Source organism: Neodiprion fabricii, chromosome 4 (assembly GCF_021155785.1).
Source record: "Neodiprion fabricii isolate iyNeoFabr1 chromosome 4, iyNeoFabr1.1, whole genome shotgun sequence".
Lineage (NCBI taxonomy): Eukaryota > Metazoa > Arthropoda > Insecta > Hymenoptera > Diprionidae > Neodiprion > Neodiprion fabricii.
Window position 1 is genome coordinate 38,039,735 of NC_060242.1, and position 20,175 is coordinate 38,059,909.

Below are 20,175 nucleotides of genomic sequence, written 5' to 3' on the forward strand. Positions count from 1 at the left end.
TGATAACTATATTACACATGCATGCACTTGCCTTATCGCATTTCAGTGTAAATAATACAAACTGATCGATGTTCGTGTGTGTTTGCATTTTACATTGAAATGAACAGTGCTGGCGACGTTTGTCTAGAAAGTGTAGAGACCTCCACAACCTGATTACTCACGGAGTGGAAATTTCATACCCTGAAAAGCCTGTTGAAAATTCAAAATTTTGCTGCTAGATTTACACGAAGTGTAGAAGAACCCCATGCCGACTGATAATACGCTAATTTAGCTCTTACAGAAAAAACGAAAGGCCGGTGAAACTTTAACGTAAGTCAAACTTTTATTCTGTAGATAAATGAAAGAATTCAACTGAACAATATTTCTGCAGTTTTTCAGCTTTTGGTAGTGTGTGTACCGAGAAAACATGAAAGTTCAAAGAACCTTCCGCGGAAAATTGATTTCGCTGCGAAAAGGTTGCAACTTATTCTCAATACACGTACTATCCTTGTGTGAAGAATTTCAGACAGATCTATTCATTTTAAATTTTGTGATGAAAACAAAATCTCCATATTTGTCGAATCCCCCTCACCCCGTAAATCACCTGAAAGAACTCCGAAATCCTGAGATTCCTTAAGTCGCCGGCCCTGGAAATGAATATTATGCATACATTGATATCCCATTGATTAAAGTTATCTTTTGTGTGTCAACGCCTCTACATAATTACATGTTTCATAACAATTCTAATCGTTCAAATTGCCGATCATCAAAAGCAACTATATAGATTAGTCAACGGCTGCTCGCACTAATTGTAAATGTGTTGATTCACGTTCTGCTACCGCTGATTGTCAATTTTCACGCTTTCAGCATTTTTTTTCGGCTACTTAACGAGAAAAACGTATCTAAAAAATACGCAACACCACACACAAATTGACAACAAAACCGTTACGATCGTGCAACATGTAACTCTCAATTCCTAATAATCTTGGCCATCCAAACCATACATACAGTACCTGTTGACTGTCATTTCATAGCATTAAAATTCATCATTTCGAGAATAATGATTAACGATGCCGTTGATGAGAACGATCTGACGGTATTGTTAAGCAATCTGTAATCACGTACAAGGGGCAGCGCATACAGGGACGAACGACAAGTTGCCTGCAATCAGGCGCTGGGCGTTGGACCCCGTGCGTCGATAACACAGGAATCTGCAAACGAAAATAAAGGTATCCACGCATTGGTTGTTCGCAGAGCCGCCAGGTGCGTCGACGCCGTTCCGTCAGGATCGGCTGGCCGTACTCCAGGGTATCTTATGACCGTTCGACGGGTGTGCTGCACGGAGGTAGAATATCCCCGTCTTGAAGTGCGTGTGCACCGTGTGTACGAAGAGAAGAAATGACCGGGAGTTGAGCCCGAGTCGCGGCAAGTGGTTGTGTAGTGCGTGAAGTGCGTGTAGTGGTTTAACACGACCTGACGTTAGATGAGCGGGGAGTGAGCTCCGTGTATGAGAGAAGAGAGGGTCTCTCAGCGTGCACTTTTCGTTCGGAAATCTCGAATCGCGGATTTTTCCCGGTTGTGGAAAATTATCAACGGCGCGAATTCTCGTCCTCAGGAATAATGTGAGCTGACCCGACACAAGCCAGGACTTGGACGGCCTTGAGGGGGCGGTGAGTGACCTTTTTGAATGGCATCTTATGCGTGCAGTGGCGTGTGTGCCATTCGTGCGTACGCGCTCACCGTCCGGGACTCGAACCCCGCCGCCTCCGTTTTCCCACGACAAAAAATACCTGCCGCGTTAATTGCATACAGGGCTCGTTCCCCTCGAGGATAATGATCCTGCGAAACTAGAATATACGAACGCGCCTGCTGCAACCGGATGCACAAAGCCCCTATGCACCTACTTGCCTTCTTAACGTTCGCTATTTACTAGCACGGTATAAAAACGGGCGTCTTTTGTTTTTAATTCGATCGACGCCGCATGCGTTATATACATTCCATTCGAATCACGCGACTCATTTTAACCGATGGATTATAAAGATTTTATTTTCGTTCTTAAAGGTTCAAAACTTCTGCACAGGTATATGGTCAAATATTGAATTCCTCTATGGCGATTTCGAAGTAGGAAAGAAAGGCATAATCAACGGTACAAGATTTCACACGCTGCAGGACAATGTGAATTTCAAACACTGATTGCGCTTGCCGGGAATGCACCGTGCCGTGGGTATTCTATGTATTCAATGAGTAAATGCATAGCATTGAAAAAGTAAATAACCGTTAGCCTAGCCCAGAGAAGTCGAAATTTGCATCGATTCGTTTACCGGAGCGGCAAAGTGAGTGATCGATGCGTGGAAAATAGTACGCGTAGAGATGATGTCTTACGCTCTGTTGTGATTCCGTTGCGACGAGCCGTGCCGTGATCCCGATCCTTGCTTGCCACTACCGTAGGCATAGCTCAATGAGGTGTTTCCTTCCACCTTGATATAGTTTATTTGACGAGTAGGTATCGCGTATCGCTGTAGTAGAACGCCTAGGGTGCAGGCAACTGTACCGTCAGGAACCGGTATTCGTTTCACGCAGAGGCAGATGAGCGTAGCCTTCGTATTCGTAGAAATTTGGAATAAAATAGTTGAGCAACGACGGGGAACGAGCGCGAAATTCGAAGAGAAAAAATCCGGTTCGTCAAATTCTGGGCACGCGTTGCGAGTTGTCGATACGAGGCAAATGAAAAAAAATACAATAACGCTCACCCTTCCTCGCGCTCTCTTTGTATTTCTTTTTTTTTTGTGCGATAAAAGTTGGGATTTGCGATGCGAGGCGAGTGCCGTTGACGCATCCCTCGTTCATTGGCTCGCTCGAGGGAGGAAGATCGATATTTCGACGCTCGGCGTCCCGACGTCGGAGCAATACATGAGTCACTCACCCTCGCTGAAGTGGTGGTACTCTTTTGTAGCGTGTAGCCAGAGCCATGTCCGATATCTAACCCGCGTGCGCTTGGGTGAAACGAGCGTAGATGTACATATACATAGGATACACATGACATACAAGGTACAGCAAACGGCGGGTATTCACATTTCATTGTTTGAATGCGTATCACGTATATGCGTGCGCGATTTAAATATTCCCGGCGATGTGTGTTGAAAGCGAGTAATATAACGAAACTATGGTAGCAAGAAGTTGAATATTTGAGAGAAATTACAGAAATGTAGCAATGGTAGCGAGAGCAAAACGCGATTAAGATATCTTTCGAGAATCTTGCCTTTTTCATGTCTGTATTTAAACGTACGTTCAAGCTCAGCATGAGTATGCGATAAAAAAATAAAATAAATAAAAAATAAACTGATATGCTAATACCGATGAAGGGTTTAAAACTGCGGCCACGCCGTTTCACGGGGGAATTTATACGCCTGAAACCTGTTCCTCTGAACGTTATTCCTCCAACCGACGATTAGCGTTCTCCTATAAAGTTGTTCCCTCGAAACTTAATCTAGAAACGATTTTTATCCATGTTTATTCACAGCTCCCGCTCGCTTGCTGCTCGCTGTTTATACCACCACCGGCAGAACAACTCGTTGAGTTTAACGTTGGAGGATATAGATATAATTAAATGAAAGTATAACCGCGCCGACACCCGAATACCATTTGCTACTAAACATATTTCATATCTTTGTTTCCCGACACTCTGCTCTTTAAAAATCGCTAAAATACCGTCTGGCTTTCACGTCAGTCACGAGAAGAATTCAGTAGCAGGATGCTAGAATATCGATTAAGTTTTTTCGACTTCATTGTTTCAGCGGTAAAATCGCACTCTTTTCGGAATCCATAGCTAATCAATGTTCGCATTAGAATTTGTACTACACAAATGTAAAATTACGAAATCAAAGAAGGATTAATTAAAAAAAAAAGAAAAACCTTTATGTGCGTAACAGGCTTCCAAGTTCGTATAGTAATATGCGCCTACGTAAATATACTCACGTATTTGAGATGCAGGTAGAGTCCGAGTTTCCACCTGCTATTCGTCTAGCCTGCACGGCGACGCGTTGCAGGGTGTTTGTATAATGCATAAACGAGTTTTTCCCCTATGATTATACGTTGAGACAGAGAAAAAGAAAATCTGAAATGTTCAGCGAATCGTGCACTCGGTGCACGCGAGCGCGTCGTCCATTGGTGCAGGATATGGAAGAGGAGGCTAAGGTTTTAATAAACTCGTCGATTCGGCGGGGCGAGAAAACACACCGAAACCCTAAATCCCGAAAAAGTTACAGCCAAGCGGCCCTAAGATAATTGGACGGACCGGATTCCATACAAGTCAGCCGCCTCCTTCGTAATTAATAGTTCCAAAGTCCTCCTCCTCTCCCTTCGTTCGTTTCGTGTTTCGGACCGGAGTCACTCGACCCGTCGAAATAATACCCACGCGTCTCGTCTCATCCTCGTAGTTTTTATACGTGTGCAGGTGCTGCCCAACACCCATGCAACACCCGAACCTCGCATGTAAACCGAAAACTTTCAAAGTTGTTTCTTTCCCCGCTGCGCGCGTTATTCCGTCGTCTTGCAGTCGTAAATTTCCCTAAACACGCGAGATTCGCCGGTAGAGGTGTACGTTCGACACACAAGCACGATAATTTTATTACTCGCATCACGCGTGCGGTATCCATATGTTATACCTCGTTGCCCACAATACTTAACCAACTTTATTCCATTTGTAACGACTCAACGGTTTTCACCTACCAACTCTTTCGGAAGACTGAATGCGAAAGTCGAACCAATCTCTAAATGAACCTGTCTCTCCATGTCCCTTTTACACCGTCTGTGTAATGTAGAACTAATGAATTGGAACAGAGATAAGTTCATCGGAGTTGAAACAAAGGCGAAACAAACAAGACTACAGTAGAATGCTAACCACTCTGTTGTACCTTAGTCATTACACTATAACGTTAACGAGGGATCCTGAGACTTGAGCATAACTCGAATGACGTTGGATCATCCTTTTTGTTTCAGATATTGAATCGGCACGCGATAATTACAATGCGGATTATTGCTCAGAGTGAAAATGGAGACTAGAGGAATAAGATGTTCAAATATATGATGCAGAGTATCGGGACCGCGACGTGACATGGCAAGAGCAATATGGATACTTCTGTGCCTTCTTGGTCTATGGCCACTCGCGGAAGGCTACTTGGCGGTATTGTCGTCGAGTTTAGAACCTGGAACCGTAGTATTCGAGGCCGGAGTGCCTCAGCTCGGAGGTAAGCGTAAGTACGAAGCATCGGTGGACAGGACAGCATGGTTCGCGAGGAAGCTGCTGAAGGTGCATCCGCACACGGGTCGAGTAACGCTGGCGAAGACTCTGAGCTGTGAGGGCCTCCAATACCCGCGACTCTTCACCTTTTACATAGACTCAACGAGTTCAAGACTGGGCCGACCGACCATAGATTATTATAGTTTACCCTTAAGAGTATTAATCACGGGATGCGGCGGGGAGAATCAAGACTTAGCTGCGACCAAAGGTTGGATGCCGGAGACTCTTGCTTCCTACGCGATGCCGAGCAACGACAGATTCACCGAGGTCTGTCTCAGGGCCTCGCAGCTCGTTGCAGCCCTCAGCGACTTCCTGCCCTTGACCGCCATCAAGGAGTGCGAGACCAAGTGGGGTGGCGTCGGGGACCCAAGGTTTCTGGTCGAGGGTGCGGCCGGCGACCTGGTATCGGCCGCTGAGCAATGCCTGGTCGATCCTCTCTGGAAGATATCGGTCTCCATGAGGCTCAAGTGCGGTTCGCCTCATCTGGCCGACGCGGAGCACAGGCTGAAGGTGGTGTTCCACCACCAGCAGCTCGACGACTCGGACCTCGGCCGCAGGGTGCGAAGGGAGTTGCGGAACCAGTCACCCTATTTCGAGCAGCCCCTGTACCTAGCCAACGTCGACGAGGAGAAGGACCCGGGGCTGAACGTCGCCGTAGTCAGAGCCCGCGACCCCGAGGGCGGGGCGGTTCGGTACTCGATGAATTCGCTCATAGACTCGAGGACGCAGGCGCTCTTCTTGCTCGACGCAGCGACGGGCCGAGTGACGACGAGGGCAAGGTTGGACAGGGAGAGCGGCAACGTGCACTACCTCAAGATATTTGCCGTCGATGATTCCTTTCCACCTAGAACCGGGACCACGACTTTGCAGGTCAATGTCCTCGACACCAACGATCACGCCCCGGTTTTCGAGCTGAACGAGTACGAGGCCTCCGTCAGGGAGGGAGTCCCCGTCGGCACCACCGTCGTCGTTGTCAAAGCGACGGACCAGGACGACGGGAGGAACGCCGAGGTCGAGTACTCGATCGTATCCACTAGCGGGGGTGGCACCACCAGCCTTTCCGAAGACTCGTCGACCTTCAGGATCGACCCAAGATCCGGCGTCGTTACCACCAGGAGCGGACTGGACCGCGAACGAACCGAGGTCTACACCGTCATCATACAGGCCACAGACCTCGCCATGCCACTGACAGACCGTAAAACCGCCTCCGCGAGCCTCGTGGTTCACGTTCAAGACGACAACGACAATTACCCGCAATTCTCCGAGCGAACTTACACGGCGCTTATCCCCGAGGATCTTGACTACACTACGAGTCCTGTGGTAGCGCATATTCGCGCCACGGACTCGGACGCGGGAGTCAACGCTGCGGTGAGGTACTCCATCATGGGCGGGAACACGCAGAACACGTTTTCGATCGACTCGTTGAGCGGCGACGTGATCCTGATCAAGCCACTGGACTACGAGACTATGAAAAATTACCGCGTTGTTATCCGCGCCCAGGACGGCGGGACTCCGACCAGGGGAAACACGACGCAGTTCATCGTCTCTGTCAAGGACGTCAACGACAACGCGCCCAGATTCTACACGAGCCTGTTTCAGGAGTCCGTGTCCGAGTCGGTGCCGATCGGTTATTCCGTGGTCAAGGTCCAAGCCTACGACGCGGACGAGGGACTCAACGCTCAGATAAAGTACTCCATCGGGCCCCGCGACTTCTCCGGCACGTCGACGGAGAACTTTCCGATAGCTGTGAACCCGGAGACCGGGTGGATATATACTACGATGCAGCTGGACCGGGAACAGTGCTCCAAGTATCAGTTCATCGTTATAGCAACCGATTCCGGCGAGCCGGCTAGATCCGCGAGCGCCTCCGTCGTCCTCACGATAATTGACATAAACGACAACGACCCTGTTTTTGAACCAAAGAACTACGAGTCCGTCATCGCTGAGGACGACTCGCCGGGAACACCGGTAGCATCGGTAACCGCTACCGATCCTGACGAAGATTCGAGGATCCACTACGAGATCACGGCCGGCAATACGAGGGGTCGCTTTTCTATAACTTCGCATAACGGTCGGGGCCTTATCACCATAGCTCAACCGCTTGACTACAAGCAGGAAAAAAGGTTCGTTTTGACGGTAACTGCCTCCGATTCGGGCGGTCGGACCGACACGGCTCTCGTATACGTCAACATATCCGATGCTAACAATTTCGCACCGGTTTTCGAGAACGCCCCATACGGCGCTTCCGTCTTCGAGGACGCCTCCATTGGCACGACGGTTCTAGTTGTCAGCGCAACCGACTCCGACGTCGGACAAAACGCTCAGATAACTTACAGCCTGGGCAGCGAAGCCGGGGAACCAGAGGCGTCCAAGTTCACGATCAATCCTCAGACCGGTGCAATCACCACGACCCAAGCCCTGGATCGAGAAACGCTCTCCGGATACCTTTTGACCGTCATCGCAAGAGACGGCGGCGTTCCGCCGCTCTCAGACACGACTGGCGTCGACATATCGGTCATGGACGTCAACGACAACGCGCCGGTTTTTGACGCCCCACAGTACCAGGGCTCGGTTCCGGAGGACGTTTTGGTCGGTACCAGCGTTCTCCGGATAGCTGCTACCGACGCGGACATCGGTCGAAACGGAAAGGTTAGCTATGCTTTTCAGGACGATGGTGACGGCTCCTTCGCCATTGACCCCTCCTCCGGTGTCGTCCGAACTGCCAAACCGTTGGACCGGGAATCCGTCGCGCGTTACTCTCTGGAAGCCATAGCCGTCGACACAGGATCGCCGTGCCTCTCTTCCGTCGTACCGATCGTGGTGAAAATCGAAGACGTCAACGACTCTCCGCCGGTGTTCGAGAGCGACAAGATCACGCTTTACATTCAGGAAAACTCGCCGATCGGTTCTACCGTGGGTGAAATATACGCCCACGATCCTGACGAGGGACCCAACGCTGTTGTTCAGTATTCGATTATCGGTGGTGAGGATGCAAACAGCTTTACTCTAAATATTCGACCGGGTGCCGATCGAACCGAGCTGATCACGCTCGAGGAACTAGACTATGAATCTCACAAGAAGAAGTTTGAGCTTGTCGTTCGCGCCGCCTCTCCACCCCTGAGATCTGACGCCCTGGTGCAGGTGATGGTGACCGACATCAACGACAACGCCCCGGTCCTCAAGGATTTTCAAATACTATTCAACAATTTCAAGGACTTCTTTCCATCCGGTCCTATCGGCAAAATTCCCGCCTTCGACGCTGATGTTACTGACAAACTAACGCACAGCATATTGTCCGGGAACAATGCCAATTTGATTACGCTGAATAAAAGCTCTGGCGAGATATCGCTGTCTCCTCAGTTGAACACCAATGTGCCCAGAGTCGCAACTATGGAAGTCTCGGTCACGGATGGAGTTAACGAGGCCAAGGCAACGATGACGCTTTCCGTGCGACTGATAACCGACACGATGCTGTTCAATTCCATAACCGTCAGACTGGATGAAATGACCGTCGAGGCTTTCCTTAGTCCTTTGCTCGGATACTTCCTCGATGGTCTTGCTGCGATCATACCATGTCCCCGTGAAAATATATACCTCTTTAACGTCCAGGAGGACACGGACGTACGCGGCAAGATACTGAACGTTAGTTTTTCAGCCCGTAAAGCGGAACCGGGATCCACCGACGAGTTCTACAGTCCCCAATTCCTTCAGGAAAGAGTTTACTTAAACCGGGGAATTCTGGCGAGACTCGCAACCGTCACGGTCTTACCATTCGACGATAACCTTTGCGTGAGGGAGCCTTGCCTCAATTTTGAGGACTGCGTCACGGTGTTGAAGTTCGGCAACGCTTCCGGATTCGCTAGCAGCGACACAGTTCTATTCAGACCGATTTATCCGGTGACGACATTCTCCTGTAAATGTCCAACGGGTTTTACCGGTAGTCGAGAAGCTTACTTGTGCGATACCGAGGTCAACTTGTGCTATTCGAACCCCTGTGAAAACGGCGGTACTTGCCGACGGCGCGAAGGTGGTTACACCTGCAGCTGCGCGGACGGTTTCATCGGGAGTAACTGCGAGATCAATTTGAACGAAGACAGCTGTCTACCCACCCTGTGCAAAGGAAGTTCCCAATGTCTGACGAAAGCAAACGGTGGATTCATTTGTGAAGGCTGTCCAGTATCCGTATTGGAGAACGCAACACCCCTCTGCGAGCTGAAAGCACGGAGTTTCGGACCCGCTACTTTCCTGACGTTTCCATCCCTGAAACAACGGCACAGAATGCACCTGAAACTCCGGTTCGCTACGGAAGCGTCGCAAGGCTTGCTTCTCTATAACGGACGCTACAACGAAAAGCACGATTTCATCGCTCTCGAAGTGATAGACTCGCAAGTGCAGTTCAGCTTTTCACTAGGTGACGAGATCAGCAGAGCGTCGGCCAGTGTGGTCGGCGGTGTGTCGGACGGCCAGTGGCACACCGTGGAAGTTTCCTATTGGAATAAAACCGTGACGATATCGCTGGACGAATGCGACGTGGCTCTGGCTCTGAAGAACGGTTCGAACCTTGGTAAAAAATGGTCGTGTGCAGGAAGAGGGGAGCAGATACTCGAGTACCGATGCACCCTGGTTACCGAGACCTGTCATCGGTTCTTGGACCTGACGGGACCCCTGCAGGTCGGCGGTCTGCCGGCGATACCATCGAGTTTTCAAATCCGTAACAAGGACTTCGTCGGATGCATAAGCGATCTGTACATCGATCACCGATTCATCGACCTCAACTCGTTCGTCGCCGACAACGGTACCACTGCTGGCTGTCCCGAGAAGAGAGCGTTCTGCGCTTCGATGCCCTGCAAACACAATGGCAAGTGCAGAGAGGTATGGTCCGGCTACATTTGCGAGTGCGAAGAGGGCTTCTCGGGCCCTCAATGCACCGAGGAAATCGGCAAGCCCTGGAGGTTCCAGTCCGACGGTCTCCTCAGCTTCAATCCGCTGCTCAGACCCATACAGCTACCTTGGTTGACCGCGCTGAGTCTGCGAACACGAGAAAGTCAGGCGTTCGTAATTAGCATACAAATTGGTCAGAATAGTTCGGTGATGCTGAGCATAAAGGACGGTAGAATCGATGCATCGTTGGACGGCATAAGCATCATTCAAGCATCTACCAATATCGCAGACGGCGAGTGGCACCGCGTTGAGATCGCTTGGCAAAGTGGCCAAGTCTCGATCGACATGGACTACAGAAACAGACCGATCAACTCGTTACTACCAGCGAAGCTGCAGGGCCTCTACATCGGGCGAATACTCGTCGGAGGTCCGGACCAGACAACCAATACCGAGCTACCGTTTTTCAACGGGTGCATTCAGGACATCAGGATAGGATCCAATCAAAGCATGCTTCAACGACCCACGGTTCAGGAGAACGTCGGATCTGGGTGCGTTGCGGAGGGTGAGTGCAGCATCGACTGTCCCGAAACATCGACCTGCGTAGCTCAGTGGGAGTCCAACGAGTGCGTCTGTATTCTCGGCCACGCCGGTCCCAACTGCACTCCTGTCTGCGAACTGAACCCCTGCAGCGAGGGGGGCTTCTGCCTCGAAAACGTCGAGGAACCGAAGGGGTACAAATGCAATTGCCAGTCGGAGGAGTACTCTGGTGAGTATTGCGAAGTCAGGACGGATCAACCGTGTCCAGCCACCTGGTGGGGTAGTCCGGTGTGCGGTCCGTGTCACTGCGACGAGACAAGGGGCTACAATCCGGCCTGCAATAAGACGACGGGCGAATGCTACTGCAAGGAGAACCATTATCAACCACCCGGTGAGACGGAGTGCACACCGTGCGAGTGCTACGCCGTTGGGAGCTTCGGTCCCAGGTGTGACACGGAAACGGGACAGTGTAGGTGTCGCACAGGAGTGATCGGCAGGACCTGCACCGCTTGTCCGAATCCTTACGCGGAGGTGACGCGTCGCGGGTGCGAAGTCATCTACGACGGATGCCCCAGGTCCTATTCCGAGGGTCTGTGGTGGCCTAGAACTAAATTCGGCATTACTGCGGTAGAAGATTGTCCCGGAACCGCGGAAGGAAGGTCGTCGAGGTCCTGCGACGACACTCTTGGCGGCTGGCAGCCACCGGACTTGTTCAATTGCACCTCGGAAGCCTTTGTGGAGCTCAGACATCAGTTGGCGGCTATTGAGACTGACGGACTCTCGCTCAATACTTACGTTGCTATTAAAATGGCAGCCGATTTGCACAGGGCGACTAATATCACCAAAGCCATGTTCGGCGCGGATATTTTAGTCGCCGAATCGCTGCTTGTCACGTTGCTTAATTACGAAGAAAATCTTTCCGGATTGAACCTGACGCACAGCCAGGACAAGGACTATATATCACATCTTGTCGCGATTTCCGGGGCTATTCTTGAAGCTAAACATTTGGAAAATTGGGGCAGAATTGAGTCGCTAACTGGAGACAGTCCTGACAAGGTCTTGGAGGCTATTAGCAAATATTTAAAGACTCTGACGGCCTCTCAGCACGACACTTTCACGAGTCCGTTTGAAGTGGTCGATCCTAACGTCGGTAAGTCCGTATCATCGTATACTCTGATGAAATGGTAGATACACGCAGCGCTTGACCTATTTGTTAAGAAGAAAACTTTTCTTTTCGTTTTCACTACAGTACTGGGTTTGGATATCGTAACTTCGGAAAGCCTGTTTGGCTATGAAGCAGCAGATTACAAAGAGGACCCCACCCAATCAACGGCGCGACCAGGCGGAGCCGATCAAAAAGTAGTTTTACCTGATACCACCAGCTTTTTGAGCTCTTTGACACACTTAGGGCCTTCAGTCAGTTTCCCAAAATACAACAATTACATGCAAGATCCCAAAAAATTCGATCCGTATTCTAAAATTCAAGTGCCATTAAATTTGCTTGGGATTAAACCACCTAATCATGGTGAATTGAATGTCAAGAACAGCCTGAGCACAGGAAAAGCTGTCATAAGCTATGTCCAATATCGAGAAATGGGCGCACTATTGCCTCAAAGGTGAGACAAAGCGATTTTTCCGCCACGTATTATTATTCATTCTTCTAGAATTGCTATACCTTGACGTCACATCGCGAATCTTAAATTATATCTGTTTAGATTTTTAATCGTTTTGGCTAAATGCAGTTATGAGCTGTATACTCCCGCTGTAACTCACACTTACTTGACTTCCAGATTCGATGATTCGGTAGCAATGAGATGGGGCGTAGAAATAGCAGTCGGATCCCCAGTCGTAACAGTATCAATCCTGGTTCCGAGCGCAAATGGGCATGAGTCGTTAACTGGAATTCCACTGCAGTCTCCCGTTCAAATCCGGCTTTGGCTCAGCGAAGATGATGGTTTTAAAACGAGAACCAATCCCCAATGTGTTCACTGGAGTACAGCGAGAGGGTAAGTCTCTTTATAAACATTCAATCACTCCTTACCCTTGTACGGCGGACATCATTGGTAAAATTTGAATCTGCATTGCTGTACAGAATTGGAGAATGGAGTCGAATGGGTTGCACAACCGAAATTGACGACACCATGCTGACGCCTGGTTCCATAATAAACTGTTCGTGCTTACACCTGGCAACGTTTGCACTCTTGACCGATGTTCTAGATCTTGAATATGTACCTGAACCGTCTCTGTTGGAGGACGTGACAAGTTACAGCGCCTTTGTTCTTGCGCTACCCCTTTTGCTGTCCACGTTGCTAATTCTCGCTCTGATACGAGGAGGTGGTACCAATTCGAACAGTATACACAAAAATCTCGTCCTATGTGTATTCATAGCTGAACTGCTATACCTGATTGCGTTGAAAGCTAGAAATCCATTGGTTACAAACGAATTCCCCTGCAAGTTGACTGCTATCAGTCTACATTACGCCTGGCTCAGCACCTTTGCTTGGACTTTGGTCGACTCGGTACATCTCTATAGAATGTTAACCGAAATGCGCGACGTAAACCATGGGCAAATGAGATTTTATTACACAATGGGGTATGGACTACCGGCTGTTATTGTCGGACTCACTGTCGGCGTACGAGCTGATCAATACGGAAACTTTTATTTGTAAGCTACGCTTTTCTTTTCTTCCAGCTAACCACCTGAGCATGCATTTCAATATTAACGCTTTTTTTCAGTTGCTGGCTATCCATCTACGAGCCTGTTATTTGGGCTTTAATAGGACCGGTCTGTGCCGCTGTTATAATAAACCTTTGCATTCTTGTAATGTCAGTTCGTGCTGCGTTCACATTGAAAGAACATATCATGGGTTTTGGAAATCTCAGGACGCTGCTGTGGCTGTCAATCGCATCGCTACCATTACTTGGGACCGTTTGGTCTCTGGCAGTACTCAGTGCTTCGGAGCAATCGCCAACTTTGTCTTACTTACTGAGTATCGCTATCTTGACTCATGCCGCTTTTAGTCTGATCGGATACTGTTTCATCAATGGAAGAGTTAGGCGGAACTTATATCTCAGTTTATTGCATTGCTTTGGAAAAAAATCGCCCCTCCTAGAAGGAAGCATTGGAAACGGAAGTAGCAGCCAAAATGTGAATGGACATTCGGTAAGTCGATAATTATCTCTTTTTTCCGTGTCTCAAGTAATTTCTGACTAATATTGCTCGTTGAAACAAGATAATCATTTCACAACAATAGGATTCGATTCACGTGCAAAATTTTTCAATATGACCCTTGTGAATACTGTGTAGCGATCAGCACTGGCATACTCGTCGGCCTATAGCGGAGCAGAATCAACGTGTCGGAGAGTTCACGTCGGCGTATCAACAAGCAGTACCACGTCGCGAAGTACAAATAAGACTGGTTCAAGTCCATATCGAAGTGATACACATCTTAGACACACATCGACATCGACAAGCAACTATAACAGCGATAGAGATCCTTATCTTTCGTCCAGAAGTCATCAATCTGCTCTGCATGCCAGACAAGGTCTGCCCTGCAGTTTATACATTATTCTGGCCAATTGTTTGATCATTTCTGTCTTTTCAATCCGTGATTAGTATCAAATTTTTTTGAACTATTATTTAAACTTTGTTTGACAGATCCACCCGAGACTCGTAGACATCGCAGAGACTCTGAATCCGATTCGGATGGTTCGCAAGCTGATGGGGGAGGTCCTAGTCTGGACTTGGCTAGTTCGCATAGTAGTGACGATGAAGATGTCACGTCTAGATCTCACAAGGATATGGGTGTTTCAACTCAGCAGTCGATAGCGCATAGTTATTTACCCAACATCCATAACAACCCGACCTCAGATCATTTGAATATTCTCTGTTCAAATTCTGAACTTTTCCCAAACATCAAACCAATCTATGCACCCAGATGGAGCTCGCAACTGCCGGAAGCTTATTTGCCGTCTAATGGTAGGCTGAATGTGTTCATTGACAACATTGATTCATCACTGTTTTAATGTTTCAATTCATTTTCATCGATACTCATTTCACTACAGTCGATGCACGTGGGAGTCAATGGTCAGGAGGCACGATATCGGACAATGAAATGGCCTCGAACAAAACTTCGAGTCCCAATCCGTTGCCGTATCCAGATATGAATTCACCGCAGAAGAACCATCCAGATGAAAATTACTCTGAGGGGGAAGAAAAACTTCACCATATTGGTGAAAAATATCTTTTTCCGTACACGGCGGAAGAAGACCATACCATCTCACCAACGCCTTACATGTTGCCCATGTCGTCGAGGATTCTCGCATCAAGCCTCAGTCATCATTCGCAGAATTCAAATCACGACAACTTGAGTGGATCGGAGAGGTATGGTAGCTTGAAGAGAGGACAAAGCTTGCACGGCTCGCAGCACGACAATTTAAGTAGCTCAGAGCGGTACGGCAGTCTGAAAAGAGGAAAGATTACTCCTAGTGTTCTGGAAACACCCGAATATATTTTACCGATGAGTGGAAGAATTTTGTCTAGCTCATTGACACACGACTTACAGCATAGCAACGAATTAGCCGCGCTAAGACAACAACAACAATATGAACAAACTATTACAGAGACCGAGTGAGTATTAGTTAATTCATTTTAATATCTAAGAATTATAAAAATATAAGAATTATAAATTAATACTTAAAAAATCCCTGTACTCCCTATTTAAACTCTGTTTTTGTAAAATATTATTCCTAACCAGTTTTCCTATGAATTGACTAATTTCTACTACTATAAGCACTGAGTATTTAGTAATCATTAATGATTTAGTGATAACTGATATCGGTGCTAACTTGATCTTTGAAAAGGTGGCGTTGGAACATTCTAAAATAATGATATACCTACTTTCTCTCCCTGCTTGCTGCGGGTGCTTTGGAAACCAGTGAGGAGGTGAGCGGACTGTTAAAATATCTCAATCTCAATGTGTCTGTATCTAGTAGAATACCAACTATTGTTTTTAAATTGAGATCAGATTGGAAAAATTAATTGAAATGCTATTTCAGGAAGGATACTAACGAGGAGACGTCAGTCTGACATTCCCTGAGAACACAACTACCGTACAAAAGAATAATTTTAGCCATTTATTTAATAAAGCAGATGGACTTTTGTGTATATTTTATACAGCTGCCATGACTGTATTTAAGAAATTTAGCCTGTTAATCATAATCTGTCATAACTTAAAAATAATTTAGCTTTGAATTGTCGATTCTACGTAACTGGGTTTTGTCGGCAATTGTCTTAATAATTGTTGCGTTTTATATTGTTGCAATTATTGCTGTCATTATAACGACAATCGCCGGGACTGAATATCCGGTAAAATGATCTCTAGCTCATTTTTCATTCACGTATTTAACACGAAACTAATTTCTTACGTACCTTAAGTATTTCTCTATACACATTACTGTGCAATGTATACATTCCAGGTAGTTTTACATTACTATTTTTTTGGAATCTTGTTTTGTTTTTCTACGCCAATGTAATTCTTAAGACGAGACATAGTATTATATGATAATACTCAAGTTTTGTATATATTTATATCGAGAAACATGAAGAATATACATAATTTATATACCCGTACTGTGATTGTTATATGTATGACATTTATATCCTTCATAACATTTCTTCTCTGAAAATGAATATAATTCAGATTATATTCTAATGTGAAGATCGTGCAGACTAAGGAACGGCAGATTCCCGAAAACGAAACGTTGGGCTTCGCGCAAATTCGTCTAATATTTAAACTTTTCATGCAGATAATGAACGAAGCATAAAAATATACGTCAGTGGTTCCGATGTTGCAAAATCCTCAGTTTTCTCTCTAAACTCCTTCTTTTCTTCAGCGTTTCATTTCTCGAGGGTATGAGATAATTCGCGAATAGATCGTTAGTTGAAAAAATTATACAAAAGTTCGCTACATAAAGTATTCAATGAATTTGTGGAAAATAATTAGGAATTATGAATCATAAATCCAGATTGTTGAAAAATGACTTTTATTCTTATGGAAAATATAAATAAATTACAAAATATAGTTAGATTGATACTCGGAAGAGCGTTGTCTTTAAAGTAAAATTCTCGCGGGTTCCAACACCAGAATCTGTTTTCAGTTTGATAGAAACTCAACGATGACTCACCATTAACATGGAATATATCTTACTAGATTAAGATGCAGCGGCCTACTTCTCAATCGAAAAGAGTTACCAACCAAACATTTATCCACGACACATTGAACTCATAAGTCGGCTCAGGTGTCAGTACACTCTGCGTAAAATTCAATTGTCAAATTACTACATGTATTAAAAGAAAATCTATACATATTATTTCATCGGATTGTGGAGTTGGTTTAAATTCATTAGAATATTACTAGCACATTTTTACAGTTGTCTATCAAGCTGACCGCAAAAACTGTTCTATAAGATTATTGCGATAATTGCAGTCACTGTATTACAGGCAAGAGAGTACGAGTAATATCTTTGAGTACAAACAATTGGTTGGTAACTTGAAAATGTACGTCTAGCTGGAAGGACTGCTTGCGCATATAAGATCAAAAATCTTTCCCGTATTATAACTGAGCAGATCTACCAATGATAAGGTACAAATATATGGGTGTAAGTGGGTCAAAAAACGAATACCTCGAACTTTAATCATAAGATGAATCTCGTTCAGATTGTGAGATATTCCGTTATGGATAAACTGGCTGGTGATGCGCGAATCCTTGATTACCGCAATAATATTATTATTAATAATATATTTCGTTTTCAATTTCAGTTTCAGTTGAATGAAAGCATCAATCCCAGAAATAGATCGGGCTATAAAAGAGTTTTGGTTGGCAATAGAACGATTTGATATCAATTTTAATTAATCTTCTGGTTAAATAGACTTAACGACTCTTCAATGCAGGAATAAATATAAGCAATACACATGCATATCTATACAGATGCACATGTTTCAAAATATTTTCAGTCTTAAACTGCACAGATAAGACTACCACGTTTCAATTATATATCTATATAGCGCGTTTCCAATGGTAAAGTAATCAGCACAAATTATTGACTAAACATAATCGTATTGATTGAATTAGGACAAGTTTAAGCACCTAATATCAATAATAATCATGATTATGCGATATTTATTTTTGTGTTTTCGAAGTCCAATTTAATAATTAAGCTGATTTTCAATTTTGTCTTTTTTTTTTTTGTCTTTTGGGACTCCCGCACACCCGCTACTAAATACTAAGAGACTAGGGTAATATCATTGCTAAACGCTACTCTCTGTATCAGAAGCTACAGAAAGTGTTTGCAACTTGGGTACTGTGTAGTTTTCGGTATGGCCAGATATCTGGGAACGACTTGTGACCCTTTCCAAAGTTGACGGGGCTGAAGGAGTGTCTTGATGTGCTTTAGGAGGTATAGGCGGTGGACTTATCTGAAAAAATTTGGAAAGCCCTGTAATATCGAATGAAAAAAACGTAGGGGCACAAAATAGAAGGTAAACTATTCACGCCAAACAACTTACCTCTTGGAAGCTACTTTGAAAAGTATGCGAGCTTTGGAATGTGCTATTAGAAAAATTAGTTAGTGAAACGTTCAGAGCGTTTATCACAGTAGGTGGAGAAATGTTCATAACATCATTGCACCTTGCCCTGGGCTCAAAATCCTCGTAGCTTAAGTTATTCAGATTTGTTAGGTGAGATTGGAAGTCCGAAAGGCTAGCTGTTGAAATACCGCTATCTCTCAGGTCATTAGGGTCACTCTGCTGTTCCGTATCGTCCTCTGTATTCCATTCCGATGTACGTTTGTGCGTAAGACGCTTGGGTGGAGCAGGTGGACCGATGGAACTTGTATTCGATTCTCTCTTATCAGGAGCTGAAAGAGATACGAATTACAACAAACACGTTATCATTGGAGAAAATCATTTTCAGCTCTAAAACACAACCACAGTGTCTAATTTCACTTACTGCAACCTCTGGGTGGCAACGGTGGAGCTGGTTCAGGTCCTGGTTCACTCCAGGAGTTCCTCATATTAGTCTGATCACTTCCATCTGTTGGTGTTGGCAAAGAATGTCTCAAGGGTAACTTTGGGCTGATGGGTTTACTCAGAGATCTTTGATGGGTCGGTCTTGGCGGAGTGGTTCCATAGCCCACAGAACGCGGTCTCACTTCTCTTTGCGGAATCGGAGGTGGAGCACCGTCAACTCTGGTGTAAAATCCTTCGTCCTCCATCTGCCCTTCACTGTCCGTATGAGATATTCTGGAACCAGCTGTTTCCAGAGTAGCAGGACGCTGCTTTTCATTTGTCGGCAATGGCGGTAATGGCGAACTGTAATATTTGAGTGAAGTCATATAAATGTTCCATTCTGAAAGGCTTGTTACATCTTCAACAAAATTGGTTCTATCAGAAACATAAAACTCACTTGATGATGCTGTCTTGGTGGATCGTTCTCTGCCTTGCCAAAGGTCCCAAACCTTGTTTTAATTGAGTAAACCTCTCGATCAGTCTTTTATGCAAGGGTTGTACACCGGCAGGAGCAAGTTGCCCGTGCAAAAGTAGACCTGATTCCAGAACGCTCATTTGATCGAGAATCAAACTTCTTAGACGGTTTACATGAGGAATAGCGTCCGGGTTTTGCCTCGAGAATTCTGATGTTAAAAATGCTTCCTCGTATTTCGTTATACCACCCATAACATTGGCATCAATTATTCCCTGTAGCCTCATGCTAAACGGATTGATATTTCTATGGGGTTCTGCTGTATACTGTGCAACAAGTTTTCGCAATTCACGTTCCACAGATTGCATTGTCTCGCAGGCAAATTGTACCGGAGCGAGAAGCTCCGTTCTTTTTTCTATCACTTCAAACCATCTAAGTATGCCAGGAAGTTTTGCTTCTGTCGTTAGCAATGTCCGTTCGATCCATAAAGATTTGAACTCGTTTTCCCTGTCAACTGGACCTCGATGCAGGGGACGATCGAATGTGAATTTTCGAACGTCGTTCACCAAGTAAAATGCCACTATTCTCTCAGGGACTTCCGTCATACCGTAACCCAGGCTTCCCTCCTCTGGTATCGGCTTGACATTGCAGATTTGAATAACTAGAATTGTGTTACAGGATTTTAGAGGAGAATACTTGTACTACATGATCAGAAATTAGGAAATTGAGAATTGTCACAGAATATAATATATGTAGTATAAAACTCACATTGGCCCTCAGAAGAAATAATAGTTTCGTCGGGTGGTGAATTCTTCATCAGAATTTGTGCGCTTGGAAATTCCGTTTGCAATCGTTGAGTAAAAGCTCCAATCCTCTCGTACTCCAGACCTCGATAAATGAATAATTTGTTCTAAGAAAAAAAACAAAAAAAAAAACAATGATTATGTACCGGATTATTTTAATATGCTCAGGTTCGCAATTTTGCTCAAATCTTGTTAT

The 20,175-nt window shown here is 45.8% G+C and overlaps 2 protein-coding genes across 6 annotated transcripts in view; one reads left to right on the plus strand and one right to left on the minus strand.

Moving 5' to 3' along the window:
• The first annotated feature begins 1,255 nt into the window (after positions 1-1,255).
• On the plus strand, positions 1,256-15,908 carry LOC124180499 (protocadherin-like wing polarity protein stan). Of its 3 annotated transcripts, none has more exons than XR_006870272.1 (11): positions 1,256-1,649; positions 4,978-11,846; positions 11,946-12,312; positions 12,487-12,702; positions 12,789-13,361; positions 13,433-13,859; positions 14,004-14,241; positions 14,355-14,675; positions 14,762-15,326; positions 15,560-15,641; positions 15,755-15,908. XR_006870272.1 is itself a non-coding variant. In XM_046566096.1 (11 exons), the coding sequence occupies exons 2-11, from the start codon at positions 5,093-5,095 to the stop codon at positions 15,764-15,766; spliced, it is 9,480 nt and encodes a 3,159-aa protein (XP_046422052.1). In that variant the 5' UTR covers positions 1,256-1,649; positions 4,978-5,092; the 3' UTR covers positions 15,767-15,908. The 3 variants fall into 3 exon arrangements, 2 of the variants coding, with proteins under 2 accessions (XP_046422052.1, XP_046422051.1); XM_046566096.1 differs by having other exon boundaries at positions 15,635-15,641; XM_046566095.1 differs by lacking the exon at positions 15,560-15,641.
• An 816-nt stretch (positions 15,909-16,724) lies between these two features.
• The window catches only part of LOC124180500 (dedicator of cytokinesis protein 3), a 33,569-nt gene continuing 30,118 nt past the window's right edge, over positions 16,725-20,175 (minus strand). For all 3 annotated transcript variants that reach the window (XM_046566099.1, XM_046566098.1, XM_046566097.1), the window contains 5 exons: positions 19,945-20,086; positions 19,162-19,837; positions 18,706-19,067; positions 18,264-18,613; positions 16,725-18,173 (listed from right to left, as the gene is read on the minus strand). In XM_046566099.1, the coding sequence (XP_046422055.1) occupies positions 18,006-18,173; positions 18,264-18,613; positions 18,706-19,067; positions 19,162-19,837; positions 19,945-20,086 (1,698 nt within the window). In that variant the 3' untranslated portion in view covers positions 16,725-18,005. The remainder of the gene's footprint in view (positions 18,174-18,263; positions 18,614-18,705; positions 19,068-19,161; positions 19,838-19,944; positions 20,087-20,175) is intronic.